The sequence below is a fragment of the Neophocaena asiaeorientalis genome, unplaced genomic scaffold (assembly GCF_003031525.2).
Source record: "Neophocaena asiaeorientalis asiaeorientalis breed wild unplaced genomic scaffold, Neophocaena_asiaeorientalis_V1.1 scaffold54, whole genome shotgun sequence".
Lineage (NCBI taxonomy): Eukaryota > Metazoa > Chordata > Mammalia > Artiodactyla > Phocoenidae > Neophocaena > Neophocaena asiaeorientalis.
The window spans coordinates 1,523,331-1,538,166 of record NW_020174938.1 but is presented as its reverse complement, the minus strand read 5'-3'; the positions used below and the strand labels follow the sequence as shown (position 1 = coordinate 1,538,166).

Below are 14,836 nucleotides of genomic sequence, written 5' to 3'. Positions count from 1 at the left end.
CCCGAGGCGGTGGCTGCCCGGACTCTGCTGCCGGGCCGCCCCCTGCCCCCGCCCTCCCGCCAGTCTTTGGGTGTCGGTCCGTGGAGCTGGGTGCGCGGGGGCCCGAACGAGGGGAGAACGCAGTTCTGGAGGGGCGTGTGTGCAGATATGGGCCAGGCACGTACTTGCAGGCACGGGTTTGCATGGGTGGCGGCGGCCTGTGTATCGGCCTGCTGGGGTGCACGTGCGCCCCAGCGCCGCAGGGCAGGGCATGGGGACACCCGGAAGCCGCCGGGGTCGGTGTGGCGGCAGCCCCAAAGCTAGGTCGGCTGAGGGCCCCAGGCACCGGAGTTATGGGCCAAGCAGGTAGGGGAAAGTGGGTGGAGCGGATTCCGCGACCCTTCCCCCACCACGGGAGCCTGGGCTGCCCCTAGATGCGGTTGTAGCGTGGGCAGGGCCCAGAGCCTCAGCTGGGGGAGGTGTGAGAACACGGGAAGGGGAGCCGATTCAGCCCTCTCAGAGTCCAAGCGCTGGCCACAGCTGGGCAGGATCGCTCTCTTCTTCCTGGTCTTGCCCAGCGTCCATCCGGAGACCCCTTAGGCGTTGGAAGAGGGAATTGAGCCACGGAGCTGTTTGCTCCCCCTGCTGCGTAGGGCAGGGATGGCACAGCGGTGGTGGGCTCTTCTGGGCGCTGCTTGAGGTTGGTGCTCCCAGCCCAGCCGCAACCTCAGCCAGCAAGCAGCTCGGTGGCCCAAAGGGTGATGTGACCCTGCCCCCTGGGGTCCCGCCCTTCTCCGAACAATTGCTTGCCTCTTACTGCGTGTGTGTGGGGGAAGGAGGCACCTACATTTTGGCTACCGTTTAGAGTGGAGTGTGTAAAATATTGGGCTCTCCCCATCTCCTAAGAGCCGGAGGTAATGTTACCCCCATACCTTTCACAGTCCTCTGCTGGCTCCCTGGAGCCCCCATCTCTCCCCCAAAGACTCTTGGGGGTCCCAAGTGGCCTCACCTTTATTGGGCTACGTCTCCAGGGTCAAGGGCATGCAATGGGCAGAGCCTAGGAGAGAAGGGCTCTTGGGGCCGGGGGTGGGTGTGGAGAAGGCCCCAAGGAGTGTGTGGGGGAGGCACTTATTAACCCAGAGCCCCCCAAGGGCAGGGGGGGCTCAGCACTCCCCAAACCATACAACCCCTTCTTGCAAAGTCGCTGTGCAGCAGGGTGGGGGCTTTCCCCTTGGGGTGCAGGGCCCTGTCATAGGGCGCTGCTATCGGTATTGTTGCTGTGGTGCTCCTTCCTGTCTTCTCGGAGCATCAACTTCTCCAGGCTGGCCAGAGGTGTTGGATTCTGGCCCGGAGATGAGACAGCTTTCTCTCTGAGTCGTGTCTGGCTTCCTTGGTGCACTTAGGCTGGGATGAGAGTAGGCATTGGCCCCCATATTACCCTCGGCTTTTTCTGTCCCCAAAATGCGCTGGTCTAACTCTGAGCGTGTGGGTTTCATTGGCCACCAGCCGGAAGGGAGAAGACTGAGAGGGGGGGCTGATCTTGGCTTCGTGATAGAAACTTGTGACACCTGTCCCATGGCCTAATGATAGCAAGATTGAGCTGATTCATCCTTTCTAAGACACCTGAGGGTTTCGGGGAACAGGGCACTGGGGGAGGTAGAAGCAGGTCAATGTGGTCCTAGTAGACTGGCCTCAGATGACCCCCTCCTGTGCCATTGGGTGCCTGCTGCCTTGAGGAAAGCCACACTTGACCTCTCTGAGCCTATAGGTCCCAGTCCTCGCTTGGCCTTGCTTGAGGACCTTAGTCTTTCTCTGGTACTCAGTTTTTCCATCAATACAATGGAGGTCGTTGCCAACTAGCACTTTGTGACCCCTGGAAGCTCCTTCCCTGTGTATTCACATCCTCTCGCCTCCCCACCTGCTCCATGGTCCTGTGCTGCCCCCATGTTCTTGGAATAGCTGCAGTTTGGGGGCTGGGATGGGCACAGGTTCTCCTCCCCTCCTCTTTTGGGAGCTTCCTGTTGGCGCCACAGCACCATCTGCTGGACAGCCTTTGCTCTCCTCCTGGGGATGGGTCTGGGGTGGGTCTAGGGTGCGGGGTGGGGCTTATACAAAGGGTTGTGCTGGGGTACTGCCCTCTAAAACTAAGCCCAGTATCTGTCCTCCTGGGCCTAGGGACCCGGGTTCCAGGCCTGGCTCTGCTATTTTCGATGAGACTGGCAGGTCAGAAAGTGAGATCTAGAGTATCACAGGAAATCTGAATTTGTAGACAGTGCCTGATTCCACGTCTTGGCTGCTGTAGGCATCTAGAGATCACTATGGCATCTTGGAATAAGAGCTCGTAGTGAGAGGTAGGAAGCCTGCCTCTCCTCCCATGTCTTTCATCAGTGACTTTGGGATGAATGGGTCTCCTCATCTGTAAATGGGTGGAGGTGTGGGAAATTGTGGAAGGGGTCTTGGGAGTCATGTGGAGGAAAGCTGAACAGAAGGGGCCCCTGGAGTGGGGGCGGGGGTACGTTAGGGCTGCTGTACAAGAATTCACTAAACAGAGGGTTCTGCAGCTTTTACAGAATAAAGTTGGCTCATGCCTTCATTCATTCATCCGTACAGTCTTTATTGAGCATTTACTAAGTGCCAAGTTCTTGGGCATGGCAATGAGCCAGTAAGAGCAACAGCCTTCTGTTGCTTGCCTGTAACCTGTTTTTCTGACAGCCCCTGCCTCTCCCTCTCTCTCCCAGGTCAGCAGTTGAGTAGCTGGGGCCCTGGAGGGCTTGAAGCCTTCACAGTGATGGCGGAGAAGCGGCCACTGGGGACCCTGGGGCCTGTGATGTATGGCAAGCTGCCCCGCCTAGAGGCAGACTCTGGGCCCGGGCACAGCCTGCCCCCCTCTGCTGGTAACCAGGACCCCTGCAGCTACAAAGGTGCCTACTTCTCCTGCCCCATGGGGGGTCCTCCGAAGACAGGGTCTGAGCGGTTGGCATCCTGGACCCCATACCCACCCTTGTACCCCACCAGCATGGCAGGACCCCCACTTCGGGCAGACAACCTTCTGACCAGCTGCCTGCTCTACCGCCCACCCACAGAAAGCTCCGAGAAAGTACAGGACTCTGGCCCGGTTGAGCTCCTACCCTTCGGTCCTCAGGCTCACTCCTACCCAGGCCCACCACTGGCGGCACCCAAACCTGTCTACCGCAACCCTCTGTGTTACGGGCTCTCAACCTGCCTGGGGGAAGGGGCAGCAAAGAGGCCCCTGGATGTTGATTGGACGCTGGTGACTGGACCCCTGTTACCCGCCGCCGACCCATCTTGTTCTCTGCCCCCAGCTCCTGGCAAGGGCCAGTCCCTGGATGGTACCTTCCTGCGTGGGGTGCCAGCTGGGACATCTGGCAAAGACTCCTCGGTGAGCTTCTCCCCGTGCCAGGCATTCTTGGAGAAGTATCGGACCATCCACAGCACGGGCTTCCTGGCCTCCAAGTATGCAGGTCCTTACTCTGGGGACCCCAAGCAGGCATTGTCCGAGGGACCCCCCAGTCCTTGGACTCAGCTGGCCCAACCTCTGGGACCAGCCTGCCAGGATGCAGTGCCCACCCACTATCCGCTGCCCCATCCCGCACAGGCCCTCCCTTGCCCTCCAGCCTGTCGCCACCCAGAGAAGCAGGGCAGCTATGGCTCAATGCTTCCACCGCAGCCTCTGGGAGCCCACAAGGGGGCCGGGTACCCAGCTGGTGGGCTAAGTAGCCCCTACCTGAGGCAGCAGGCAGCTCAGACACCCTATATGCCCCCAGTGGGGTTGGATGCATATTCCTACCCCTCTGCCCCCCTCCCAGCACCCTCGCCAGGCCTCAAGCTGGAGCCACCTCTTGCCTCACGCTGCCCAGTGGACTTTGCCCCCCAGACGCTGGGCTTTCCTTACGCCCGGGATGACCTCTCTCTCTATGGAGCATCCCCAGGGCTCAGAGGGACACCACCTTCCCAGAACAGTGTGCAGGCTGTGCCACAGCCCGGGGCCTTCCAGCGGGCAGGCCAGCCTCTGCCTGCCAGCCAGCCATGCTTAGAGCCTGCAAGGCCTGCAGAGAAGCCAGTGCAGGAAGCTGAGGAGAAGATGTGGCTGCCCAGCTGCAGGAGAGAGCAGCTCCAGCCCCACCTCGATGAGCACCCTGGGGCACCCATCGTCATTGGAGATAGTCCAGTTCCACGCACCCCACCGGCACTCCCGCCCTGTGCCCAGGAGCGCCAGTCTCTTCCGCAGAACGAGGGCACGCTGCCACCCAGCTCCCCACCCATGCCCATTATCGACAACGTCTTCAGCCTGGCCCCCTACCGTGACTACCTGGACGTGCAGGCACCTGAGGCCACAGCTGAGCCAGACCCGGCCCCAGCCCCCAGTGAGAGCCATGACAAAGACTGCAGGGGATCTCTGCCTGGCCAGGAAGCCCCCTCGAGTGTGCACGCCTCACTTAAGGAGGAGGTGGCACTGGACTTGAGTGTGAAGAAGACCACGGCAGAGGCCCCCCCTACCAAGGTCCCTCATCCTGCAGGGCATGCCAAGCCCACCGCAGCTGTGGATGTGCCAGGTGTGGGAAACACAGTCTCCGACGTGCCAGGTGTGGGGGACACAGTCTCAGATCGGCAAGTCCTGAAAAAGGTAGTCACAGAGGCACCAGGCCTGCCTGGGGTGCCAGTGACCACAGAGGCGACCCCAAGGACCAACTTCCACAGCTCTGTAGCCTTCATGTTCCGAAAATTCAAGATCCTCCGGCCAGCACCCTTGCCTGCAACTGTGGTTCCAGCCGTGGTCCCAGCTGTGCCCACCTCAGCCCCTGCTCAGCCTGCACCCACCCCCACACCTGTGCCCGCTGGACTACAGATTCTCACCCAGCCCTTGCCCGTGGCCTGCTTCAACCTGGCGCTGCCCAGCCCTCCAGCCGTAGCCATGACCTCCCCCGCCTCGGCCCCTGCTCCGGCTCCATCGCCTGCACCGGCTCCGGCTCCGGCTCCGGCTCCGGCTCCGGCTCCGGCTCCGGCTCCGGCTCCAGTTGTAGGCCCCGCTCCAGCGTCTACTTCTGCCACAGCAGACTCCCCAGAGCAACACTTTGCAGGACTGCATGCCTCCCTGTGTGATGCCATCTCAGGCTCAGTGGCCCACTCCCCGCCGGAAAAGCTGCGCGAGTGGCTTGAGACGTCTGGGCCTTGGGGCCGGGCGGCGTGGCAGGACTGCCAGGGTGTGCAGGGGCTGCTGAGCAAGCTGCTGTCCCAGCTGCAGAGCTTCGTGTGCACGCAGCAGTGCCCCTTCCCCCACGTGGTGCGGGCCGGGGCCATCTTCGTGCCCATCCACCTGGTGAAGGAGCGGCTCTTCCCGCGGCTGCCACCCGCTTCCGTGGACCACGTGCTGCAGGAGCATCGCGTGGAGCTGCGGCCCACCACGCTGTCGGAGGAGCGGGCCCTGCGGGAGCGCGCCCTGCATGGCTGCACGTCGCGCATGCTGAAGCTGCTGGCGCTGCGCCAGCTGCCCGACATCTACCCTGACCTGCTGGGCCTTCAGTGGCGAGACTGTGTACGCCGCCAGCTGGGTGAGCATGGGGCAGCCCCAGTAGCCACCGGAGCTGTGTGAGCGAGTGACAGGTGTGTGGGCTGTGTGAGTGGTCACAGCCAGGGGCTGAGGGATTCCTGGGCTTCTGGAAAGAGCTCGTGCCTGGGGAGGGGGCTGGCCTTCCAGGGTAGGCTCTGTGGACGCCCGCATCCCTCTTCACCCCCAGCATCAATGAGCGCCTGCACAGCCTCCTTTGTAAGTCTCTGAACATGCCAACTGCTCTGTCCCCAGGAAAACTTGGCCTTCCCTGGCGCAGCAGCCTCCCAGGTTCCCCCCTCATCCTCCGTTGTGCCTGTCTGAGGTCATCTCCCCCTGTGTCTGTCCCGCCCCGCTCCCCTCTTCCGAGCTCAAGCCCCAAATACCTGACTGCATGCTGGGCTTCTTCTCTGAACATTTTTAAACGTGTAATTCCCCAGTCCTCCCAGATATTTACACACACAGAAATTGCCTGTAAGTCAGAGCGTCATTTTGTGGTTTGCTTCTCCCTACCAAATAATCTGTGCACGGTGTTCTCCGATGTGCTGTTTTTGTGTCCGGGGGCATCTTCTGCCTCACTTCAGGTAGCTGGACCTTGCTCTGGGGAGTGGCTGTAGTGCCTCACGGTGGGTACCATCGGGATCACTCTTCTTCAGCCGAGGCTTTGGTGATGGTGTCAAGTGGTGTCTGTCGTTGCCTGTCCTACTTCAGGACATCTGGCACTGAGGCCAGAGGCCCTCTCTGTAGTCCCCCTGCCTTACGTCCGCCAGGCCTCAGGTTGTGTCTCCACAGAAACTTTCTTGTCCCCTCCCCATCCTGGCAGTCTTGCCCTGGTCCAGACTCCATATCGGGGTAGAGAGGGGGCCTGAGGCGGCGAGGTGCTGATGTGGAGTTTGGGGTGTGGGTGATGAGCATTGCTGAGCACTTACAAAGTTGGGGCATTTGCCCTAATGGGGTGCAAAGAAAATGCAAGGACAAGCATTGTATTCCTGGGTGAGAAAGAGTGAAGGTGGGTGTCATGCCTCACTCACAAGCCCCCCAGCCAGTCTTCTCTCTATACATTTGGGCTCTCTGGGGCCCAGGGAGGGACAGGTCCTCTGGACAGTGGGTCACAGGCACATCACAGACCCCTCCTGCTCTGACCAAGCCTATGAGAGTCTGGGGCCCAGCTTCCTACCACTGGCTGCATTTTGGTGCCCCCGTCCCCATTCCCTCCCGTATCCCTATGGGGCCACTCCTCAGTGGTGTCCTTAGGCAGTGCTCCCCTGACAGCCCCCCTTCCAAGTAGGTGTGCTCTTGGTCAGAAGGCCCCTCCCATTCCCTCCACCCCTTCCTCCACTCCCTCCCTCCCTCTGGGTACCGCTCTCTGGGCAGTCCCTGCCTGGCTCTTGTTCCGGTTCTGGGGGTGATGTGACAGAAGAATGATGGCACCCTTATATGTGGCAGGGTCCTCTCTCTCTGTGCCTCAGTATCCCTACCTGTTCAGTGAGCCTTTGGATCAGACCAATGGTTTCTGGCCTGTTGAGCCCCTTTCCTCTTGTCCTTGTACCCAAAGGGTTCCTGGGGGGTGCCCCCATTAGATAGAGTGCTGGTATCACCTGAGGAGAAGCACACCCTTTCGGCTTGACGGGCATGACGGTCTGGCCAGTGTGCACATGCTGGGAAAGGGTCATGATGTCTGTGACCCTTCCAGGGCTGCCCTGACCTGGGACAGTAGAACCACTGGTCTAGATGGCTTTGGAGGCCTGGAGATGGGACTTGAGGGTGTTGGGGGTCTGCAGCCTGACGGTATGTTCATTTTCCAGGTGACTTTGACACTGAGGCTGGATCTGTGCCCTCCTCAGAGCCCACCGTGGCCAGAGAGGAGCCAGAGAGCCTAGACCTGGCTTGGAAGTTGTCTGCCCCCAAAGCCAAAAAGCCGGGGAGGAAGCCACCAACCCCTGGCCTGGAGAAAGCAGAGGCAACTGCTGGAGGAGGGTCCCGAGGTGCCTCACCCACCCCTGCTGCTGGTGCCAGCTTGCCCGGCCCCGCGATGAGGGCACGCTTCCGCAGCCTGCTCGAATCCGCCTGGCTCAATGGCCTGGCTCTGCCCACTTGGGGCCACAAGGCCTCAGGACCCGACCGGACCGCGCCCCGCCCGCAGCTATTGGGGAGCCAGAGTCATCAGCTGTAGCCTTGGTCGCCTCTGCTGTTTGGAGATCTGGGGATTGCTCTCTGTGCCCCGCTTCTGCCGGTCCAGCTGCTGAGGGCCAGGAGCGGACATGGCCTTGGGGTTTCTCCAGCTCTTACCCTGCCCCCGCACCCCACCACAGGCTGGGCTGAGAGCCCCTGAACTTTTAACTTGAGGGCCTTTATCAGAAAGGACTACTTCCTATTTCTTCCTTAGAGAAAACGTGTGGGCTTTGGAGCCCGACAGACTTGGGCTTGAATCCTGGCTCCTGTTCCTTGCTGTGTAAACGGGCAGGCCACTTCCTCTCTTGCGCCCTCAGTTCCCCGTTTGTAAAATAGGACAACACAGCCTACCTCACAGGGTTGTTGTGGGGTGATGCCTGACACACACCCATCACGGTTTGCTCTCTGCTTCCTGCCCAGGACAGGAGCCTAGATCTCAGCCAGGGCCTGGAATAGGAGGCTGAGGCCCACAGAACCTTCCTCTAGAAAGTCTTGATGTGTCATAGGACTTGGTCATCTTAGAGTGGTATGTTGTCCAGTGTATATGGCTCACACACTTTCTAGAGTCATTTCCCAGGAAAGCCTAGGGCTACGTACAGCCCCAGCATTTGGGGTTGGGCCCTAACCCCCGAGTCTGGAGCTCCTTGAGGGGAGCCTTCCCCTCCCATCCCCTGCTACAGCGGGTGCAGGGATACAGCCTGAGGCTGGCATCCTTGTCCTGGGCCTGCTGCTTTCACCCCTGGGAGGCCCCGGCCTGTGCTGAATTGACACCAGTGACTTCCCTGAGGTGCCGCCCCAACCTGGTGCATTTTCCCAGGAAAGTTGTGTGTTTGCCGGAAGCCAAGCAGCTGCAGGGACTCAGGGACTAAAAAAGGGACAGGCTGAGTGACAGCTCAGTCCTGGGAGGTCTCCGAAGATGTCGCCTAAGGACCTTGGCCCTCCCCAAGCCAGGGCCGCATCAGCCAGGCCTGCTGTGGGTTACCTTCTTGCAGAGTGCTGAACTGAGCCAGAGGCTGGCAAGCCAGGCCCTTGGCCTAGTTAAGGTCGGTAATAAGGCTGTGGGCCCTGGAGGCAGGCCATTAAACATAAAAGCATTTGGGTTGTGTTTGGACCTGGGGCCTGACTGTGTCTTGGGGGGAGGTCATAGATTTCATATGTCATCGCCAGGTGATGTCATCGCTAGCCCTTCACTCAGAGGCTGCAGCTCTCCCTGCTCCCAGCCCAGAAGATGCTGAGGCCGACACGCACGCTGTGCCCGCTAGCTCCGGCCACATGGGCCCTCACCACATGCCCACGGTGCAGCCGTTTCCCTGCTCAGGCAAAGCCTCTCCCTCCTGAGACCCACGTGGGTCCTGGTGGTTGCTGGTATGTAGCCCACTGCCCAGTGAGAAATGCTGGTCACCAGACCCTATTGTGTGCCCCTCTGCCAGGACCAAGGATGTGCCTGCCAAGGGCTAGGTAGAACAGAGCTGTCCCCATCTCTCCACTGAGGGATGGCCCCTCTTACACCTTAGCTGGGCTTAGGTTCCCTCCAGACACCCTGCCTCTGCTGGCATGTATTCCCATAGAGGTTTGTTCTCAGGGCTGCTGAGGTTGCCTCCTGGCCATGGTTTCCCACTCAGTCTGGGCAGAGCCAGTCTGTGAGGGCTGGTCACACCTACCAGCATCTATCCTAATATTTGTGGGTCTTCACTGAGCTCAGCTACACTATTTGTGTGGACCCATTGCCCCCAGTACTCTATCCACACAGGCCCTTGGAGTCCCCTGGCTTGGGAAGGGGACAGGTCAGGAGATAGGTAACTCCAACACATGTGGTGACTGCAGTGCAGAACCTGGGGGAAGGGTGCCGTGGAAGCTCAGAAGGGACCTGGCCTAACCGGGGTGTGAGGAGGTGTCCTTGGGTCCCAGAAGAGGTGCTGCCTGAAGTGGGCCTTGGAGCCAAGTAGGAAGATGTGGGTAAATGAGTGCCAAGTGCTTCCTGAGTCAGGTGAAGAGCATGTGCAGGGTCCCAGAGGAAACAGGTGTGGCTGGAGTGCAGGAACGAGATGGGAGGAGGCGGGGCCCGGAAACAAGGCTCAAATCCAGTCTGCTCCTACCACGTCAACTCTGTCTTGCAACCTGCAGAGCTGGGGTGTGGTTCATGTTTACAGAAAGCTGAAGTGTTGGAGAGTTTGAATCACTCCGGGCTACTAGCGTAGGCAGGGAGAGACAGGATTGCAACGTAGGCGAGGTCACTCTGAACCCCCGGGCCCTGGGCTTCTGCAGCCAGCCAGCCTCACCCACCTGGCTACCAGGGCTTTGCTGGATTTGGCAGTGATTCTTTCCTTCTTTACTTTTAATTTTCTTTTCCTTCCTTCCTTGTTTCCTCTGCCCTCTTCCCTCCTTTCCTGCCTTCCTTGTACACCTACTGTGTCCCTGTCACGTGCCAGGCGTGCATCTTGCGCACAGTTACCTGGCAGGATCTGAGGCCTCGAGATGGGACTCCGCACCTGAGTCCGCCTGGGGCCCTAGAGGACCGTAATGGTGCAGGGGCTGGATGAGAGCAGTGCAGAGCTGGAGCTGGTAGGGGGAGGTGGCTGCCTGCCTTGGGATAACTGTGTCCTGGGAGCCCAGTCTGAGGGGAGAGACCTGGCCCTGGCCTGAGTGGTCTGTTAAGGGAGGAGATAGGACGGCATCCTAAGGAGCCCAGCCTAAGGTGGTGGGGACGGGAACAGAACTCTGCCCCAGGACTCTTGTCGGGGAGGAAGTGCTATCACCCCTCACAGTTTCTCAGAAAGCCCGTTCCATTCTTTGGTGGGGATATTGATGGCTAAGAGCTGAGGGCAAGGAAGGGGGCGGTGGGGTGTGGAGCTGAGTGTGCTGGGTGCCCCCCAGCCCTCAAGGAAACTGGAGTGGGGCCCACTCTGCTTCGGTTCTGACCCCACCGTTCCCTGTAACCGGCTAAGGCTCCTGGGCTGGGCTGCGCCCAGGGAGGCTTTTCAAGCAATCACCTGGGGAATATCTTCCCAGACCGGGGCACGAACCCGTGTTCCCTGCGTTGGCAGGCAGCCTCTCAACCACTGCGCCACCAGGGAAGCCACAGGAACCTGGGTTTTAATTGAAGGTGATGCTGAGTCAGGTGTTCCAGTAACACGGACTACTACTCCCACTAGGTAACAGATGGGGAAACTGGTACAGGAACTTGCTGATGGTCACAGCAAGTCGGGGCCTGTGTTAACACCTAGAGCCAGTCCTGAGGGTTCTGGGCCAGCGGGGAGGCCAGGAACCTTTGTACCTGGCTCCGCTCCGCCCCCTGTTGGCCTGGCTCAGACCTGCCCTGGCTGGGCTTCTCTCCCCACCCAGGTGGGCTTTCTAGACATCACGTGCACCTCTTGCCCTAATAAATGGAGGAGGGCGCTCAGGTGAGCCTCCAGCTTGAGTGAGGCCCTGACCCCTGGCTGCCCCACCTGGCTCCCCAGCCCAGTACAAAAGGCTGAGGGGCCCAACCAGCTAGTTTTGCTGCCAGGAGTTAAGCCTGCAAAGAGGTGAGTGAGGGGGAAGATCTGTCTCGAGCGGGTGTTGTGGGGAGGAGGAGAGCGAGGCTATGCAGGGGTTGAGGGGTACGAGGATACCCCCTTCCACTCGGTAACCTCCACGGCTTCCTCCCTGGCTTGTCACTGAGGGGGTTGGAGTGACCGGGCTGCTCTCCCTCCGCCCCTTGCAGGAGAAATGGAGGAGGGCCCAACTCCCACCTGACTGAATGTGCCTCTTCTGACCACCCCCCCCAGTCCCCTCTGGAAGTGGGAGTGGTGCCTCCAGCCCTGCCTGCTGCCCCTTAGGCCCGGCCCCAGCTGAAGAAGCCTGGGGAGGGCGTGGGTGTGAGGAAGGCCGCAGGGGCGCTCCGGCCGGTGAGCGCTGGGCTCTGCTCTGGCTGTTGTCCTCTGTGCTCTCGGGACCTCTTCTCGGGCAGCTCCCCCAGCCTCCGGCCCAGAGGGTGCCGCAGCCCAGTCTAATGCAGCCCTTCCAGGCCCCAGGGCAGGGGAGGTGCTGCAGAGCCCCTCCTCTCGCTCCCCTGGCTGGACTGAGGTTGGCAGGTAGATGGGGGGCTCCTTGGGTACACTGCTGCCTCCTTGGGGATCCCAACTCTGGGCGTCCTAGCCGCTGCCCACCCAGAGGCTCGTACGTCTGTCGACGGAGCTATCCAGCCCATCTGACACCCCCTCCACCCCTCCCCAGCCTCAGCCTGAACTGGTCACTCTGCCTCCTGCACCGCTGCCTCTGTCCTCTAGGGACCCCACCCCCAGGCCCCTGTGCCTTCTCAGGGCAGCGAGAACCTGGGCTCCTGGGGATGATGTGCTGAGCCCCTGTGCTCCTTGGAAGGACCTCAAGAGGCCTCTCCAATGATTACTAGGCCTGGCAGGGGGTGTCCCTTGCTCCTTTCTCCGCCAGCCATCAGATAAAATCATCTACAAGCCCCTCTCCTTCTCAGGTGCGGGTGGTGAGCCCGGGGCGGTCTTCTCTCCTCCCCATAGTTCACAGCCTGCGATTCCAACCCTGGCGGCTGTTTGTCCTCAGACCCTACCTACCTCCCTTCCCCAAGCCCCGCTGTCAGAGGGACTGGGGCTTTGGCTTGGGGCCTCACAGCAGAGAAGCTAGGGGCTTCCGCCAGCCTCTTGCCTGCTGAGGCATTGGCCCTTCCTTCTGAAGTGTCCTCAGTGAGGCCTAAGCTCCCATCCGCTGTGAGTGGGCAAGAGACCCTGCTCGGGGAGGCCTGGGTGCCCCGGCAGTCCTGGGTCCTGCCTGCCTTTCCGCAAAGCTTGGCGCCTCCTCAGCGTGGGAGAGCCAGGGTAGCCCTGACCAGCCTTGCCTGCCACCCCTCAGCTTGCCACCTGTTGGTCCTGAGGACACACGGACGCCGGCTTCCAGGGGCATCTTCCCCAGCCCTGTCCATCACCACCCTGGTAAAGCCAAGCCTAGCAGGTGGCACGAGTCCCAGCCACTAAACCAGGTCCCCACCAGATCTGCCTGGTGCTTCCCCAACACTGCCTTCCAGCCCAGTGTGCATCCCAGGCCCCCAGCTTCTGGTGCCCCAGCCCTGGCCGGTTGTCCAGCTTGGAGCCTCTCCGGACCTGGTGCTGCTCCATCTGGAGGTAGCTCAGACCCCTCTCCTGGTCGCGGGCACCTCTGGCCCCAGCCCCTGGCATCCCGGGCTCTTCCAGCGTTCCTCAGGACTGGTGGGGACGTTGCCGACTGGGTCCTTGGCCTCCTTAATCAGTAAAAATGGATCAGAGGCCAGAAGAGAATTCAGGCAAGGCTTTGTTCGGGCCCCTGTTGTAGCAGCGGGGAGCGAGAACAAGTGACAACAGGTTCCGTTGCTTGCTCGCTAGCTGAGGTGGGGTGAGCCAGTTCCTTATGTGGGGGTGTGTCCAGGGGTCGGGCGGAGGGGTGGCTCAGGTGGTGTGCCCACACCTTGGTCTCTTTGTATCTCGTTGTCCAGAACTTGCCCCAACTGCGCATGCATGCAGTTATTTTAGTCCCTTATATTGATACTTCCTTTGTATTTTCTTGCTGGAGGAGGCTTGTGTCCAGGTGCAAGCCTGTCTCAGGGAGACCTCACCCTGCTCAGCTGATGCCACGTTCTGTACACCAGGCTTGCTTTCCATGCGGCACCAGCCGCTTCTTTCTCTTGTGGCCCCAAGGCCCACCTCCCTGATATGGGCCCTCCAGCTGGGCCCACCCTGCAGAGGAGGTGCCTGAGGTTTCTGCAATACTTCCTCTCGTGCTGGTCTTCCTCCCAGGAACCCTTCGGGAGCCTGGTGCCACCGACTTCAGTGGGGCAGAGCCCAGTCCCCCTTCTCCCTTACCCATTGGCTCTATGGCCACCAAGGCCTCTGACTGCTGGGGGACCCACACCAGGGCCCCAGACCCACAGCCCCCTTCTTTTTGACTGCTGGCCCACCCAGAGCCTGGATACCTGAGCCTCTGGGCAGAGAGGTGTAATGAGTCCCAGGACGTTCCTCTCAAGCAGAGAGCCTACTTGGCACCAGGCCCTGGCTCTCTGGGCTGAACTGGGCAGCGGCAGTATCTCTGAGGACATCTGGGCAGAGGTGCTCTGTCCTGAGGAACCAGCTCTCACAGCTTCTGCTGTGTTCCTATCCAGTATCCATCGGGGGGACCCGGCTCTCCTCCCACCTTGGCTGCTGGGACCCCCAACTCGACTCACTCAGGGGTCCTGACCCAGGAAGCCACAGCCAGCCGGGAGGAGTGCCTGGTGTTTCTGCACCCCTTTTTATGGTGCCCACTTGGACGGGAGTGGGTAGGGACTTTGGGGGGACTACAGGTCCCCTCTGGTCAGCTTATGAGTCTAACCGGAGGATGGGACTGCCCCTGTCGCAGAGGTAGGTCTGAGTGGCCCAGGCCCAGTCCTTCCCTCAAGCAGAGTCCCTCTGTCTTTCCAGCTGGCAAGCAGGCCCCAAACCCCAATAATGGCTGGGTGGCCTGTGTCCCATCCCACTCTGTCTCTTGCCCCTGAGGGGAGTCTGGCTCCAGTCCTGGCACTTGGGTGCCTTTGAGCGGGAGGCCACAGCTGGCAGGCTGTTCCAGCACGGGCAAGGCAGGTACCGTGGCGGAAGCCCCAGGCCTGGCCTCCAAGGCAACCATGCTCCTCTCCACTTCTGTCTCACGCACGTCACCTATGCACTGCTTCTCCCTCACCCCCGGCTCAGCCTGGAAATCATACTGACGGTAAGAATAGTGCCACCCAAGTTACGGCAGAGCCTGCTTAGAGGGTGGCTGGAAAAGGGCCTGAGGCAGAATGTCTGGGAGTTCCTCTCTGCTTATCTTCCTTTCTCCTAGGCCCTCAAAGAAGGCAGCTTTCTCCGTATCTCCTACCCTGCCCCAAGCACACACAATGCTGCCCCTGGCCTCTCCCTTCCTAGAATGTACCCATGTGGGACTGACACTTTGTTTTGTCCTAGGTTCCATGTGAGAGGCAATTATCCCTCCTTTCCTCAGCAAAGGGGGCCAACTGAGGCAGCGAGGTGGACGGTTCCCCCACGGTCCCAGCTCTTAATGGTGGAGTCGAGCCCAGCCCTTCCTGGGTGGTCATGCCCGATGGAGTCCACGCTTAGAGGCTTCCCT

At 60.6% G+C, this 14,836-nt stretch overlaps 1 protein-coding gene across 2 annotated transcripts; it reads left to right on the top strand.

Annotated features, from left to right (window-relative positions):
- Positions 1-2,720: 2,720 nt before the first annotated feature.
- PRMT2IP (PRMT2 interacting protein) lies at positions 2,721-8,813 on the top strand. 2 transcript variants are annotated; one of them, XM_024761705.1, is made up of 2 exons: positions 2,721-5,549; positions 7,351-8,813. In XM_024761705.1, the coding sequence occupies exons 1-2, from the start codon at positions 2,768-2,770 to the stop codon at positions 7,716-7,718; spliced, it is 3,150 nt and encodes a 1,049-aa protein (XP_024617473.1). In that variant the 5' UTR covers positions 2,721-2,767; the 3' UTR covers positions 7,719-8,813. The 2 variants fall into 2 exon arrangements, with proteins under 2 accessions (XP_024617473.1, XP_024617474.1); XM_024761706.1 differs by having other exon boundaries at positions 2,721-5,601; positions 7,351-7,485.
- Positions 8,814-14,836: the final 6,023 nt, after the last annotated feature.

Bases quoted from the DNA above. Each gene is read 5' to 3' on its own strand.
- PRMT2IP (XM_024761705.1), top strand. From the start codon at position 2,768: ATGGCGGAGAAGCGGCCACTGGGGACCCTGGGGCCTGTGATGTATGGC. The intron at 5,550-7,350 runs GTGAGCATGGGG...TTCATTTTCCAG, and splicing joins CTGTGTACGCCGCCAGCTGG to GTGACTTTGACACTGAGGCT.